We start from the raw sequence: 16,129 nt of genomic DNA, 5'->3' as shown, positions 1-16,129 counted from the left end.
TGATTGAGATTCTATGCATTGTAATCCTCTATATAAAGAGACCCCTATTATCAATGAGAATACATAGCAAATTCCTCTCAATTTCAGTTTCTCTAAAACACGTTATCAGCACGAAGCCCTAACCTTGAAAACCCTAATTTCGTAACCCTCAAAATCCGGTAACCACCGCTCCACATATTGAAGCCTTAGTCCCAAGGAGCCCAGAACCGGCGGCGGAACCACCAGAACCGGCCGAAAAACCCCTGAACTGGCCGTCGGATTTGAACTGGCCCCTGCCTTGTGCCTACCCTGAGCCTGCCCCTACGCATCTGCCGAGATCTGCCGAGCCCTACCGAGCATCTACTGAAGCCTCTCCCACAGCCTTCCGCACATCTGCCGAGAGCCCTACGTGCACCTGCCGAGAGCCCTGCACACCTGCCGATAACCTTCCGCACACCTGCCGACACCTGCGCGCAGCCCCTGCAAGCCCTCGCCTACACCTGCCGAGCACCCTTGCACAGCCCTTACAGTAACCTTGCACAAGCCTTGCAGCAGCCCCCCGCAAGCCTCCGCAACTGCCTTGCACCGCCCTGCCTTGCTCCTGCCACCACCTCCGGCCATCAATTTCCGGCCACTTTTCCGGCGACCTCCAGCAACCTTTTTCCGGCCATCTTCAACATCTTTTCCAGTCAAGAATTCCGGCATCTTTTAAAGGTAAACTTTTCTAAAAGTTCCCGTATTTTGAAGTTTTATTACTTTTCTCTTCTTTTTCTCGGGGACTTCCAACTTCCCTTCTTCTACCCTCCTTTCTTCTTCATAGGGGAGACCAAAAGCCGAACTGTAGGGGTTCGTGCTCACTCCAAGCTTAGAGCTTGTAGAGCCCTCCAAACTTAGAGTTTGTTGAGAAGAAAACGATCGACCACATACATCGTTGTTTCGATCTAATCCAAAACCCCTCTTGGAATCAGATTTTCTTGGAAGCAACTACGCTAAGAAAATCCCTAATTTCTTGGAAGCAACTACGCTCAGAAATTTTATAGTTTTTCGTGGTAGCCTTTTTTCGCTCCGAAACTAACCCTAATCTTGTGTTGTTTTTCAGGATGAGTAACCTGAATAAGTTGAACTTTGTTCCACTGGAGACAACTGGCGCAGGATACCATAGGTGGGTTCGAGATGTGCGCTAACATCTAAAGGCTGATGGACTTTTGGAAACTATCCAAGAGCCTAGTCAAAACGTGCTTTCTATTGAGCAAGCTACTGCTTTTGAAGAAAATCAAGCTAAAACCATAATTCTCATGACAAGGCACATGAATGACGCGCTCCAAAGTGAATACCTCAATGAGGAGGACCCAAGAAAGCTATGGGTAGAACTTGAGCAGTGATTTGGCAACGTTCGTGACTCCCTGCTTCCTGATTTAGAAGTGAGATGGCATAGCCTCTGCTTTTGTGATTTCAAGTCTGTGCTTGATTATAACTCGGAAGCTCTTCGTATCAAGTCTTTGATGGAGTTTTGTGGCAAAACCATAACTGATACAATGTTGATCGAGAAAACTCTTTCTACCTTCCCCGTCTCTACCTTGATGATTTCAAAGAATTATCGAATTGATGTGAATGCAGGACGTATCACAAGGTTTCATGAGCTCATTGGCGCCATGAACGTAGCTGAGAAGCACGACAATATCCTTGTGAAGAACTATAATGCTAGACCCGTGGGAACCAAGTCTATTCCGGAGTCTGACTATAGTTGCGCCCCCAAGGGAGGACGCAAGGAGCGAAACCCTAAGAGTAGGGACAATTCTGGTCCATATTCTCTCCCTAAAGAGGAAGGAAATCTCCAAGAGTGGCGTGCACGGAACCTTGTGAAGAGAGAGAGAGGCGGAGCCTCCGACCATGGTGGTAACGCCACCAAGAGCAATGGTCGTCCAACTCGCGCCCCAAAGGCGCCTCGATCAAGGGAGCCTGACCATAATGATGTTTGTTTTCGATGTGGATCAACTGAACATTGGGCAAAGACATGTACAGCACCCCTAAACGTTGCAAACGCGTACAAGACGTATCGTGAAGCAAGGGAGGCAAATTACATGGGAACAAGAAGATCAAGATGGCGATCTCGATCTAAGGGTGGAAGACTACAAGGATCAAGACCCAGAAACTGGCGATTTTGATTAAGTCTTTTTATTTTCCAAGAGATGTAGGCAATTGCCATATTACTTTTTAGTAGATGCCAATGGTTTAATTTTTCTTCAAAGTAGGCGTACTCAATGTAAATTATGTCATGTCTAGGAAGGTTTTGAGATAAGTGGTACTTAAGAGAGCTTTGCCCCACCGACATCTCTCTACTCACCTGGTCACATTTGCATTGGAATTACCAAAAGAAGTTGGATGACCGCCATTGTTTTACATTAGCTAGTTTATTGGATTAGATTTTCCTTGGTCAAAGAACGATGATGTAACTCCGTTGGCTTATGAATAAAATTTCGAGTTCTTTTCATTATGACTCTATTTTGATTATGAGCATATTATTTTGTGACTACGATGGCTGGGCCATCAGTATTAATTCAAGAACATGGAATAGCCCAAGTTCCCTCTGCCAAATGGCACCTTGATTATTGTCACAGAAACTCACTACGCTCCAAGGGCAAATCACACCTATGAATAGCCAACGGATTCCATGCGAAAACGCATGTAGAGAACGGAAATAAGTTCTTTTGCAATACTTCTAATGATTGCGAACAAAGGCGCATCTTAGAGAAGTATATGTGTCTCTCTAGTGGACTCTATGTCACTATTCGAGCTATTAAATCCAATAAAGTCATGAGAGAAGATCTCTTGGATTTAGACACATATTGGCTTTGTCACGACAAGATAGGTCATCCTAGTCATGATATGATGATCCGTCTACTAAAGACTTCACATGGACATCCTTTCTTTCGAGCAAAATGAAGCATGAATCAAAGGTTGATTCCTGGACTAAGTGTGACTACCGCTGCTGCCTCTGGCACCACCACCGTCCACCACCAGCCTAGGGCTGGCACAGTTCTTATCCATGATGCCATGGATGGTGCCTACCATGGTGATGGCGCCATAGGTGATGATGCAATCACCAAACTTTGCTTCCAATAGCGTTTCAGACGCTCTGGTCCAACCAAAATCCTCGTTGGTTGCTTCTAAGGCCCCTCGCTCATTTTAGAAAGCCTATTTCTTAAGGAAATTAGGACTGAGACCGTCCTATGCAAAGGATACTAGAATACTCACTCTGTTCTTACATAGAATCCAAGGAGATTCTATGGACTGATTCAACCAACTTGCGGACATTTAAATATTGCATGATGTTGGTTGGCACGCAAACATGCTAGTCACGTGTTGTGCCATTGTCCACTTGTAAATGCTGCCTATGCTACACTCCTAGCACATATCATATGACAACGAGCTCACTCCCCAAATCATCCTATTCCGTCAATTGGACTTGACGATGCTAGAGAGTTTACATCGAAGACTTTCGATGGTTATTGCAATGGGACTGATGTTGGACATCATATCCCCATGTACACACCCAAATGGTCTCGCGAAAACGACTACGATGGTAGTCCGAACATTGGTACTGCGCACCAATCTCTTTATATCCGCTTGGGGTGATGCAATATCGCATGCAGCTATGCTAATTCGTCTACGACTCACCGCCACTCAATGTACCTCTGCGTTACAGCTAGTGACTGGGTACAAGTATCGTACTTACGCATATTTGAGTGTGTCATTTATGTGCCAATTGCGCCGCCACAGCGCTCTATGATGGGTCCTTACAGACGAATGGGCAACTATGTTGGACTTGAGGTTCCACCAATCGTCCGCCACTTAAATGCCCTTGCTAGGCGATCTCCTTACCGCTAGATTTGCGGATGTCACTTTGATGAGACAGTCTTCCCGTCGTTAGGGGGAGATAAGAACACGGATGTTCAGCAAAAATGACAGGAATTGTCATAGTCTGTCCCCACTATGTCTCATCTCGATCCCCATTAAAGTGACGAGATCACACATCTGCTGCAAATATGCATTCAAGGAAGGACGTCCCTACGAAAGGACGTAGCGCCACCCCACACGGAGGTAGGCATGGCGCCAACGCCAAAGAGAGTGACACTATGGCGTTATAGGCCATGGCCCTAGCTAGGATGCGTGGGAGGCCTGTGGATTCGAAGGATGCTTTGGCACAACCTAATCCTTGGATCATCGACACTCAAAATCCGTCTCATGAGAATATTCCGGGTTATGGTTATCGTTGGGGGACGCCTCAACGTCAGAACTCATTCCTGAGAATATAGAGCTCTTTGAAAAGTACACTAGTGTACATGAGACGTGGGATAGAAACTCCATCATAATTGATGATGTAGTTGCACATTTCGTTGTACATGAGTTTGTTGAGTCCGATGATATAGAACCACGCTCCATTGATGAATAAATGCCAACGTAGAGAAATTTGGCAGCCAGGTTAAGTTGGATCCTCTAACGAAGAGGGAGGTTTTGAGCCAGTAATGCCAACACCTCCTGACATAAAACCTGTTGACTAATGGGTCTTCGTTAGAAAGCGTGATGAGAAAAAGAGATGGTAATCTCGCCTTATGGTGCAAGGCTTCTCACAAAATGCCCTGGAATCGACTACGATGAGACATATTCTCTCATAATGGAAGTCACTGCACTCCACTACCCTGTCAGTTTGGTAGTTTCCAAATAACTGAACATGTAGCTTACAAATGTGATCAACACGTATCTCTATGGGGATCTAGATACGGAATATACATGAAGGTTCATGGTGGACTTCATTTACCCAAGTCAAGTGGCTCTAGACCACGGAACGAGTTTGCAATAAGGTTAAAACGCTCACTAAAGTGACTACTTGATTGGGAAGGGATATGCCTGCGCATTTCCATAACAATGCAAGTTTCAGATTCTATCGCGATTCATGTTAGACATGATCTTCATTAGAAGCCCTTAAAGAGTTAAGGGAAACCGCTGAACACTTGAAATCCGAGTTTGATATGAAGGATTTTGGGAGAACACGATTATGTCTCAGTTTGGAACTTGAGTATCGTGTTGATAGATGTTTAGGCATTTTGACAAGGTCAAGCCTTCAAGCACCCCCATGATCGTCCGTAGTCTTGATCCTGAAAAGGATCCTCTTCGTCTGAAGGATGATGACGAAGATGTGCTAGAGGCAGAAGTGCCTTACTTAAGTACAATAGGCGCATTATTGTACTTAGCTCAATGCACAAGACCGGACATCTCATTTGCAGTGAACTTGTTAGCTAGATATAGCTTCGCGGCAACGCGACGCCATTGGATTGGTGTAAAAGATTCTTTCGATACTTGAGATGTAGATTGATATGGGCTTGTTCTATCCCTACAGAAAGATGATGGATTCGGACCCATCACACACCAGGAACGCCGCCACACTGGCCTGCGTCCACTATCCCCATCCGAAAACAACATGTGTTTTGGAAGGTTTTGCTGATGTTGGGTATCTCTCTGACCCACATAAAAGTCTTCCCAAACTGGTTAAGTGATCACCATGGGTAAAGACCGTGATAACTTGGAGGTCTACAGAAATAGACCCTAGTCACTATATCTTCGAACAATGCAGAGATCATTGCTCTTCACGAAGTGGTTCGTGAATGTATATGGATTTGATCCATAATTACGCATGTTCGAACGATTGTGGTTGAAGTCTACCACAGATGAGCCTACGAGCATATAGGATAATACTGCTTGTTTTGAAGCAAGGCTACATCAAAAGCGACCACACCAAGTATAATCAGCAACAGCAGACTTTCCTTAAGATTAAAGTGAACTAGGTTCTATTCGAGGACAGTGCGGCAGACTTGCTCACTAAGTCATTGCCTAAATTCCACTTTCGAGAAACGTGTTGGTAGCATCGTTTGCGGAAGTTATCCGAACCCCCATAACCGTAGTCATCAGGGGGAGACGCAGACATCAGGGGGAGATGTCTTCATGTATCGTCTCGAAGCGTGAAGGGTGTGTTGTGTTCTTTTTCCCCTTCGACCGAGGTTATTTTTGTCCCACTGGGTTTTTGTTACTCGGCAAGGTTTTTAGCGAGGCAACGAGATAAGCACCGCATTTGGGCAACACAAGGGGGAGTGTTCAAGTAAATCTCTAATTTGTGTTTGGCCCAAACTCTAGGTTACTTAACCTAGTGGTAATAGGGTTACATTAGAATGATCTAGATTCCTATTCAATGTAAGATTACTTTCCTTGTATGATTGAGATTCTATGCATTGTAATCCTCTATATAAAGAGGCCCCTATTATCAATGAGAATACACAGCAAATTCCTCTCAATTTCAGTTTCTCTAAAACATGATACTATTTCTTCTCTTTTATAATTATTTTTCTTATTAACTCTTATTCATTTTTTGGATATGATTTAGACCACGTGTCACTTTGTAAGCAATTATTCAGATTCTTAATTAGATTTTTGAACAAAGAAGAGATGATAGAAATTGCACAATAATGAGAAGCAAGTAGCAAATATGGGAGTGAGGAGGTAAAACAAAAATATGAGAGAAGGTGAGATATGAAAATGAGGTGATATAGGTATTTATACGAATATTTTGTCCTTCTTTAGCTATTTTTTTAAAACTGTCATTACGTTTTCAAAATGAAAAAAAAAAAAAAAACAACAGTTATTTTTTCTTAACACCTGGCTGATGTGCTTCAATCTCAGACATTGGATCTGTTCACCTCTATTCATTTCATGTATTTGGGCTACCAATGTGGACCCCACGAAAAAATAGCCCAATGACTATACAAAATGCCACTTTTACCCCACACCTTAGCCCTATAGTCCCTCAAATAATATTTTTGTGTTAGCTTAACCCACATGTTTAGAGATGAAAATTTTTATCCACTCCTTAACCCAGGGTTGGAGATGACCTAAGTTGTTACCATTAATGGGCCAAAGTGTTTGGGTTTAAATTTCAAAATCTGCATTCCCCTTAAGCTTGTATTTTCTATACATATGCCCGACCACACGACTCTTGGAGATAGTTTTAAACTGTTTTATTTATCTACCCAAGCATTAGTCCTGGGGGAGGTGGGATTTTCGTGCTCATCTTCTATGTTTGGGTTTAGGATTTGAACGATTGGCTTCCTTTTTTGATAGGTTAAAGTTAAACGACTTGTAAAATGTCGGATCCTAACTTCCTAAGTTCTTTAGCCTTAAGCTTGTATTTTCTATACATATGCCCGACCACACGACTCTTGGAGATAGTTTTAAACTGTTTTATTTATCTACCCAAGCATTAGTCCTGGGGGAGGTGGGATTTTCGTGCTCATCTTCTATGTTTGGGTTTAGGATTTGAACGATTGGCTTCCTTTTTTGATAGGTTAAAGTTAAACGACTTGTAAAATGTCGGATCCTAACTTCCTAAGTTCTTTGTTTCTAATTGTTTCAATTCCATAGATTGTCATTTTTTATACCGATTGCGTTAGAGAACAATAAAAGTTACTCAAGTGATATACATAGATCTTATCCACCTCATAAAGAGTGTGATACCATGCGTAATACTTGGTCGGAATATATTATCGCCAGTCACTCTTTCCCCAAAAAAAAAATGAGAATTAGACATGAGTAGATGATACTCCCAATCAAATACATTCATATTCCAACAATTCAATCAGAATTACTTTTTCATCCAAATTTCTGGACTGATTAAATTTATCTCTGATTCATGAGTTATTCATTCCAAGTAAATATGCTGTGAAATTCATCGAGAATTTGAGAAGAAAGCAGAAAAAAAAAAAAAAAAAAAAAAAAAAAACAACCACGTGGTATCTCCAGAATCCAGCAATTGACAAACTATCTGAACCGGGTTTGTGGTCCGCCGCACCACAACCGGGTTCAATCAGGGTTTACATAAGAAAGGAGCGAGCTTTAACTCTCAGGGTTTTAGCTTCGTCTCCCTTCTCTCAGAAATGGCCTCTCTCATGGCGATTCGACGCGCTCGAACCCCAGCACCACTCTCTTCCATCTTCAACAAGGTACGGCCTCTCCACCCTTCTCACTCATTTCACTGCAACACCCTCCAAACCCTAACCATTTCCAAAACCCTGAGCACCTTCGCCGTCCCAAACGAGTACCCAGGGCCTGCTCCACAGCAAACCCCACCCTCCGATCATAGAAATCTAAACCCTAATCAGTGGAGCCCACCAAACCAGGGTTACGGAAACCCTAACCAGTGGAATTCACAGACCCAGCACCATTATCAGGGTCAGAATCAGAGCTATCCACAACGTGGGAACTCTAATCAGTGGAATCCTCAGGCTCAGGGTCAGGGCTATCCTCAGCAGCAAAACCCTAATCCATTTCCTAACCAGAATCAGAGCTACCCACAGCGTGGGAGCCCTAATCAGTGGAGTCCTCAGCGTCAGAACCGTAACCCTAATTTTGAGCAACCACCCAGAAGCCCAAATCAGTGGAATGATCAGAATCAGAATCGAGGGTACCCCCAATATGGAAACCCTAGCCAGGTGAACCCTCCAAATCCCAATTTTCAGCAACCCAGAAACCCAAATCAGTGGAACAATCAGAATCAGAACCGGGGATACCCCCAATCTGGATATCCTAATCAGGGGGCTCCTCAGGCTCAGAGCCCTAACCAGTGGAACAACAAGAATCAGGGGGTGAATGAAGCCGCCGCGGTTGTTGTGCCACCTTCGATTGATGATTTGAGGCGGTTATGTGAAGAGGGGAAGGTTAAAGAAGCTCTTCAGTTGATGGATGAAGAGGGGGTTAAGGCTGATGCTGATTGCTTTCATTATCTGTTTAAGTTGTGTGGGGATTCAAAGTCGTTTGAGAATGCAAAGAAAGTTCATGACTTCTTTTTGCAGTCGACATATAGGAGTAGTCGTGACTTGAGCCATAAAGTGATTGAAATGTATGGAAAGTGTGGAAGCATGACTGATGCACGGAGAGTGTTTGATCACCTGGTGGAGAAGAACATTGATTCTTGGCATTTGATGATCAACTGGTATGCGGATAATGGGTTAGGAGATGATGCGTTGCAGATGTTTGAGCTGATGAGGGAGCAAGGGTTGAAGCCCAATTCTGACACTTTCCTTGCAGTTTTTGCAGCTTGTGCTAGTGCAGATGCTGTGGAAGAAGCATTTTTACATTTCGATTCAATGAAACAGGAGTACGGATTTGATCCAGAAGTGGAGCATTATTTGGGGATTCTAGATGTGCTTGGAAAATGTGGTCATCTGCATGAAGCAGTTGATTATATTGAGAAACTCCCATTTGACCCTACAGTGCAAGTTTGGGAGGCATTGTGGAATTATGCTCGGATCCATGGAGATATTGATCTTGAAGATCATGCTGAGGAGTTAATGATTGCTCTTGATCCGTCAAAGGCTATTACTAATAAGATCCCAACTCCACCACCCAAAAAGCGTACTGCTATTAGCATGCTTGATGGGAAAAACAGAATCACTGAGTTCAAAAATCCCACATTGTACAAGGATGATGAAAAGTTAAAGGCTCTCAATTCGATGAGAGGAGGAGGTTATGTTCCAGACACAAGATATGTTCTTCATGACATTGACCAGGAGGCAAAGGAGCAAGCCTTGCTCTATCACAGTGAGCGTTTGGCAATCGCATATGGTCTGATTAGTACTCCGGCAAGGACACCGCTTAGGATCATCAAAAACCTTCGTGTTTGTGGTGACTGTCACAATGCCATTAAGATCATGTCTAAGATTGTTGGAAGGGAATTAATTGTTAGGGACAATAAACGTTTTCATCATTTCAAGGATGGAAAATGCTCTTGTGGGGATTATTGGTGAGTCAAATGTCACCTCAAGACTTGTCTAATTAGATTTTCTTCCCAGTTGCAGAGTGGTGTGTAAAAAGTACCAACAATGCTGAGCAATATACGGGATACTCTGAAGATAGATGAGCATTGAAGGTACTAATTGGTAGGAGATGAACTATCCAGCTCTTGTTTTGACATACATAATTGAGCTATATATGTAATGTCAGCTTGTTTTGACATTGGATCTGTTATTTGTCAAAATGCCAAATCATATTTTCACATCCTTTTTTGGCTTACAGATTTATTTCTTACTATGCGATTATAACATCTTTGGTTAATGGTGTCTTAAAGCTATTACAAGGATACTTACTTTTAGAATCATCATGATCGTTTATCTGCCCATTATGGTATAGATATGGCATAGCATGTATTTTTGGTCAACAGATTACTAATTCAGTGCAGACTTATTTGCCTATTATATTTGGATTTCTGTGCAACTCTGCTCCTGATTGTGTTCTGTGTTACTCTGCTCTTGAATCCCATCACCATTGTTGCTCTGAGTGCAGCTTTGGTGTGGGATATGGTCTAATTTGTTCGGCAAGTGTGGCATTCGTTGGTCGAGGCCTTTGTTCTGTGAGTGGTCACTGGGCAGCCAGTCAGCAGCCATTCACATGCTTAACTGTGTCTGCCTGCTCTTGTTAACACTGAAGGTCCTAAAATCTATTATTAACACTGTAGTTGGTTGTGACACTCTCTACGCTAGCCATGTTAGAGAATGGAGTTTTGGTGCTAGTTCCTAATCATGTGGCTGTTGGTGTGGCTTGCTCTGCACCAGTGGTTAGTTTGTGCTCTGGAGGATTCACTTTGTGAAGCATGCCTTTTCATGCTGTAATGTTTTATTGTTGCATCTTCGTGTTTGTTTCTCAGCTTATTCGTTAGCTGTTTTTCCCTTGTATTTTTGCTGTTAGCTCTTGAGGGATTACTGACTGATTGACTCATCTATATTACATGGATTCTCCATTGGTTTACTTTAGTCGGTATAATCTTTTTTTTTTTTTTTAAAGGTCGGTATAATCTTTTATGTACCTATATTTCCAATTCCAATATAATACATGAATGATAGTTTGAAAATAAATTATAGTGATATTTGTGGTGTTGCACTTTCTTTCTTCTTCTTCCTCTTCTTTTTTTTATTTTTTATTTTTTATTTTTTCCTTTTGGGAATGGGATATTGTCATGTACTTATTTGTTCATTAATTTGGTATAATCTTTTATGTACCTATATTTCCAATTCCAATATAATACATGAATGATAGTTTGAAAATAAATTATAGTGATATTTGTGGTGTTGCACTTTCTTTCTTCTTCTTCCTCTTCTTTTTTTTATTTTTTATTTTTTATTTTTTCCTTTTGGGAATGGGATATTGTCATGTACTTATTTGTTCATTAATTTGGTATGTTGCGAAAGTCTGGAATCAAGGGTTGTTGAAGCTTATCTGACACTCTGCTTACCCCAAGTGTGTTTTTTGAACCATTGCAGTTGCTGACTTTTTACTCTTAACTGTTTGTTACATGAAATGCATTCAAATGAATTTAGAGTAATCCTATGACGTCTCGGCCATGCCTGGTAAGCTAAGGAGAGAGCTCTTACTCCAAATCATTTGAAAGATGTTTAAAATAAAAAAGCAAACGGGAAAGAGCATGCCATTCTCTAAGGCATTTATTAATGCTAAGGTCCTTGTCAAAAGCTCAAGTTGCATATCCTAATTAGCAAGAGCAAAGTGGGAAATTCCAAAATGGTGCATATTCTAATTGAGCGAATTGGTTCATAAAAAGGAAAAAGAAGCATTATTCCGTTGACAAACAAAGATCAGGGCCATCAGGCATCAACTCTAGCTACAGATAGCAAATTATACAGCAAACTGTTTTACACACAGGAACAGAAACACGCAGAGTTGCAGAGACACATCGAATGTTTCTAAGTACGTTGCATGGATCGAGTCATCATAGTCATGAACTCGTCCATGTCGACCATACCATCACCATCGGTGTCTACCGCTCTAACCATTCGCTGGCATTCTTCGAGGCTGCACCTCTCTCCCAGCCTCTTCAGCACTTCCATAACTTCTTCCGCACTTATTTTTCCATCCCCATTCAGATCAAATGTTTGGAAAGCATTCTGGATGTCGATTGTCCTCACCCCACCTGCCTTCTTGTGCACTTCCATGAACTCCTTGAAGTTAATAAACCCATCCCCGTCCAAATCAACAATCTTGAATATCTTTGGCACTTCTCCAACCATGCTTTCCTTTCCAAGTGCTCTCAATATTGCCTTGTAATCCTGCTGAGATATCTTCCCATCCTTGTTGGTGTCAAATTTCTCAAAGACTCGCTTCATCTCATTGAGATTTGGCTCGAAACTAGGTGTTAAGCCAGAGTTTTGTCTGTCCCGGGAGGAAAACAATCGAGTTGGTTTGCGCAGAAACTTCCTTTTTGAAAGGTTATACTGGAAATCAAGGAAGCTCACGTTCGACATATCTGTCTCAGCTTATCGGAGGAAATACCAAACTCAAGTTTTGATGGAACTCTCCAGATAGCCTTCAATATGAGATGGTGGAAATTGGGTGTTCTCGTGCAATCTTTATATGCTGTGCGCCATAAAGGATAGATAAAAAGTTAAGATTCCAAACCTATGGCAACCTCCAGAACAAAAGATTCTAACGTGAAGTGAAAAAAGCAATGCTGTGCGCCATAAAGGATAGATAAAAAGTTAAGATTCCAAACCTATGGCAACCTCCAGAACAAAAGATTCTAACGTGAAGTGAAAAAAGCAAAGAATAGATTAGAGAAGAACATGTTCTTTGCAAAAGCTACCGGCAGCTACAATCTCCTTTCCAGTCCTCGAAACTATCCTTTGAGGAGTTGATATTTTATTAAAGATTCTTTGTAATTAATTAGATACAAAATGTTATAACATCAAATCGGATTACAACCAATCAACTCATTCCTGATACACACATAATCTAAACAAAAGCAATACTCCAACACTGTCATCTTGTTTTACAAGTCAGAAGCCCTCATCCTATATCTACCCCACAGCTCCCCAACCTAGTAAAATAATCGACAATGATAAACCTCTTTTACTTCAAAAGAGGGATAACCGGAACTCATCAAAATAAGTGTAAATATTCCCGATATCGAAAAATGGCAAAAAAGTATTTTCTGTTCAGCTCATGGTGGTTTTCCGTTATCCAAATCTTCCATTACATCAATGTTGGTGCGAGTTGTTATCTTTTGTACATATCCTGCAATGATGAACATCTTGTGAGAGAACTCTAGGGTTGTACATCAAAAGAACAATGGGGTTTAGAAAGAAACATTCGTGTCTATATTAAATACACATGCAATTAAGAAACATGCAAGTAAGAAGGAAACGTGTTCAACTTGCAAGACATGCACAAGAGAAAGCACAAAAGTTAACTGAAGGAATCAGTATAGTTTCTATACCAGAACCTCCACATCATCAGATATTCGCATACATCCCTCTTAGTGTTCTATAAACGAGATTCCTGAACCTCCACATCATCAGATATTTAAATATATCTCTTAGTGTACTATAAAGGAGACTCCTAAGCCTCCACATCATCAGATATTCGCATTTAACCCTCCAAGTGTCCTATAAAGGAGACTCCTGAACTGCTTGCTATACATTATCCTTGGTCTTGGTTTTGCCATTAAACCACCAACTGATACAAAACCAAAGTGGCAGACTCAAGGCATAAGTTCTGCCATAAATTTATAATAGTCACAAAAAAAAGAAAGTGGAGATATGTTTATTTGAGTTTACCAACCAAAAACAAAAATATGCTTGTGGTCCTAGTTTTTCCATTAAACCACCAACTGAAAGAAAACCAAATTGGCAGACCTAGGAAGTGCCACAATGAACGCAAAGTCTGATATTCATTGATAATGGACCAAAAAAGAACCAAGGTAAGGACATGCTTATGTGAGTTTTCCAATCCAAATATAAATGCTTATGTAAGTCAATCCAATTCTAAACATCTTGAAACGATAGTCATTTTCCTATATGGTAACTTTCTAACAAGAACCTAAGTTGAGGACTTAGCTTGGAAACTTACATCTCACCCATACGATTAAATATGAATGACTAAATTCATAGTGAGTGAGATACATCCATGTGATTCATTAAATTACCATTAAAACTGCTTAGTCAATTCAACACAAGAATCATGATAACTTAGTAGCTTAGCCGCCCAATGCAACTATAAGAAGTGCCTTTACACGATATGAGTTGTATATTCAGAATAGAGAACATCTTGATTTTTAGAAGCATCGAGTTCAAATAAAAAGAGGGCATTATTTAAATTCAACATTACAAGGACTGACACAAGCATGTATTGTCTGCAGTATCAGAATGTTCAATGTACTTGGGATTAATGCGAATTTTCAATAATGAATTACGAAAATACTAGATAAGTAAATATTTCCAATGAAAGACCCTTTATGGAATGCTCAGCAAATTCCCAGAATCTCTGACTTTCATCAAGAGGGTAAATAGGTTTCATAATATACTGTCCAACTTAGCCGATGACTCTTTCCACAATCCTTGTACTAAGAATTTTGAAAAACCAAATGGGAACATGTACACCAGCAGATTCCTATCTTAAAGAACTATTCCCGAGTAGAAGGGCTTCGTTTGCTCAGCTTTTGTACATTAGGGGACTTGAACCACGGACTTGGATACAACTATATTCTAGGGCCAAAGAATTGATAATCCTATACTGAAGATGTGTATTAACAATTAAGCATGTTGAGTTAGCTGTCAAGTCTACCAGTTGGACATACAAGTTTACTACTGCCACAACTGACAATATATAAACTACTCAGGTATATCTAATGAACAGGCAGAGGGACATCATCATTTCTAAACACATTCAATGATCGGTATCATAACTCCTCAGTGAGAGCAAAAATTATTTACTTAGACTTCATGTATGAACACACGCCTGCGCACATACATGTACATGAACCAAAACCACAGAAATGCCACATTACAGTCATAAAGTAAAGTTAAATAAATAGAAAGCAAGATACTTTAACATGCAATTGAGCTAAACCAAGGTAAGAAAACCATAATTTCATCCATCAACTTACACAGCACACAATACAACCTCAGAAAATCGACAAGCATCTTACCGATTCCTTGGCAAGGTATGCATTTGCAGACATTTTCCTTCCCTCTTTTATTATAATAACTAGCGTATCCTGAGCCCTGGCAACTCCTACACTTTCCTGTCCATTCATACACTACTATCTTGCAATCCTACACAACATCCCAAATTTCTCAATCAAAGTTATCCACATCCAATTTTGACAAATTCATCACCAAATCAAAGTTCAATTTACAATTCTAACCTCGACTACAGGGTCGCACCGGAGCCTCTGGTCAATCACCTCCGGCGTCACCGGAGCCGTATCTGGATAAGTCATGGGGAGAGGCAGCGCGTCTCCATCGTCGACCAAGTAACTCTCTCTATCCCTCGACCACTTCGGCTCCTTCGCCGTCACCTTAATAGCACCGCCGGAGCTTCCGCCGCGGAGCCGAGCCGCGCCGCCGCCGTCGGGTTCGGTGTCAAGGCCGATTCGGCCGCTGACGGAGGCGACGTCGGAGGCGGCGAAGGGAAACTGGACCAGGCGAGGGAATGCGGCGCCTCGAGGAGGGTCGCCGGCGGCGGCGCGGCAGCGGAGGGTAATGGAGGGTTTGGAGGGGAAGAAGAGGCTAGGGTTAGTAGCCAACATTCCAAGGAAAATGGAAGAGAGGAAATTAGGTGAGAGAGAGAGAGAGAGAGAGAGAGATGAAGGCGGGATTTTTATATAGAGGTTGGGGGTGGAGCTGAGCGCGGTAATGGAAGAGAGCTAACGTGGTGTGGTTGGTGCGGTTTGTTTGTGAAGTGGGAAGCGTGTAGCTTCCGTTAAACATAGAACTATGCTCACACCAAACAAAATAGCCGACCAAGCGGACTACTCCAATTTTAGGTCTCTGTGTTAAGGTGGGAGGTCGTGAATTCGACTCATGAATTGTCGGTTATTATGAGATTTTCGCTCTCTAAAATTATAGTTAGTGACACGATGATGTTAATCGTATGGAATGATGACATGCATAGGAATTCAGCTCATGAACTGCTGGTTATTTTGAGATTTTTGCTCTCTAAAGTTATAATCAATGACATGAACACGTTAATCGTATGGAATGATGGCATACATAAGAATTCGGTTCATGAACTGTTGGTTATAATGAGTAGAAGTTAT

At 41.6% G+C, this 16,129-nt stretch overlaps 3 protein-coding genes across 3 annotated transcripts; 1 reads left to right on the top strand and 2 right to left on the bottom strand.

The window, feature by feature from the left end:
- Positions 1 to 7,893: 7,893 nt before the first annotated feature.
- On the top strand, positions 7,894 to 10,097 carry LOC133738388 (pentatricopeptide repeat-containing protein At2g15690, mitochondrial-like). Its single transcript, XM_062165917.1, has one exon. The coding sequence runs from the start codon at positions 7,962 to 7,964 to the stop codon at positions 9,828 to 9,830; it is 1,869 nt and encodes a 622-aa protein (XP_062021901.1). The 5' UTR covers positions 7,894 to 7,961; the 3' UTR covers positions 9,831 to 10,097.
- A 1,506-nt stretch (positions 10,098 to 11,603) lies between these two features.
- LOC133739158 (calmodulin-like protein 30) lies at positions 11,604 to 12,424 on the bottom strand. The gene has a single exon (XM_062166891.1). It carries the CDS (start codon positions 12,333 to 12,335, stop codon positions 11,778 to 11,780), a length of 558 nt encoding a protein of 185 aa, XP_062022875.1. The 5' UTR covers positions 12,336 to 12,424; the 3' UTR covers positions 11,604 to 11,777.
- A 288-nt stretch (positions 12,425 to 12,712) lies between these two features.
- LOC133739157 (protein disulfide-isomerase SCO2) lies at positions 12,713 to 15,779 on the bottom strand. The gene is made up of 3 exons (XM_062166889.1): positions 15,236 to 15,779; positions 15,017 to 15,143; positions 12,713 to 13,104 (listed from the first exon to the last, which is right to left on the bottom strand). The coding sequence occupies exons 1-3, from the start codon at positions 15,617 to 15,619 to the stop codon at positions 13,031 to 13,033; spliced, it is 585 nt and encodes a 194-aa protein (XP_062022873.1). The 5' UTR covers positions 15,620 to 15,779; the 3' UTR covers positions 12,713 to 13,030.
- Between the last annotated feature and the right edge of the window lie 350 nt (positions 15,780 to 16,129).

Source organism: Rosa rugosa, chromosome 3 (assembly GCF_958449725.1).
Source record: "Rosa rugosa chromosome 3, drRosRugo1.1, whole genome shotgun sequence".
NCBI lineage: Eukaryota > Viridiplantae > Streptophyta > Magnoliopsida > Rosales > Rosaceae > Rosa > Rosa rugosa.
The sequence above is the reverse complement of the archived record's forward strand: the minus strand, read 5'-3'. Positions and strand labels throughout refer to the sequence as shown.

Bases quoted from the DNA above. Each gene is read 5' to 3' on its own strand.
- LOC133738388 (XM_062165917.1), top strand. From the start codon at position 7,962: ATGGCCTCTCTCATGGCGATTCGACGCGCTCGAACCCCAGCACCACTC.
- LOC133739157 (XM_062166889.1), bottom strand. From the start codon at position 15,619: ATGTTGGCTACTAACCCTAGCCTCTTCTTCCCCTCCAAACCCTCCATT. The intron at 15,144-15,235 runs GTTAGAATTGTA...GATGTTGTGTAG, and splicing joins GGTGCGACCCTGTAGTCGAG to GATTGCAAGATAGTAGTGTA. The intron at 13,105-15,016 runs GTAAGATGCTTG...TCATCATTGCAG, and splicing joins CATACCTTGCCAAGGAATCG to GATATGTACAAAAGATAACA.
- LOC133739158 (XM_062166891.1), bottom strand. From the start codon at position 12,335: ATGTCGAACGTGAGCTTCCTTGATTTCCAGTATAACCTTTCAAAAAGG.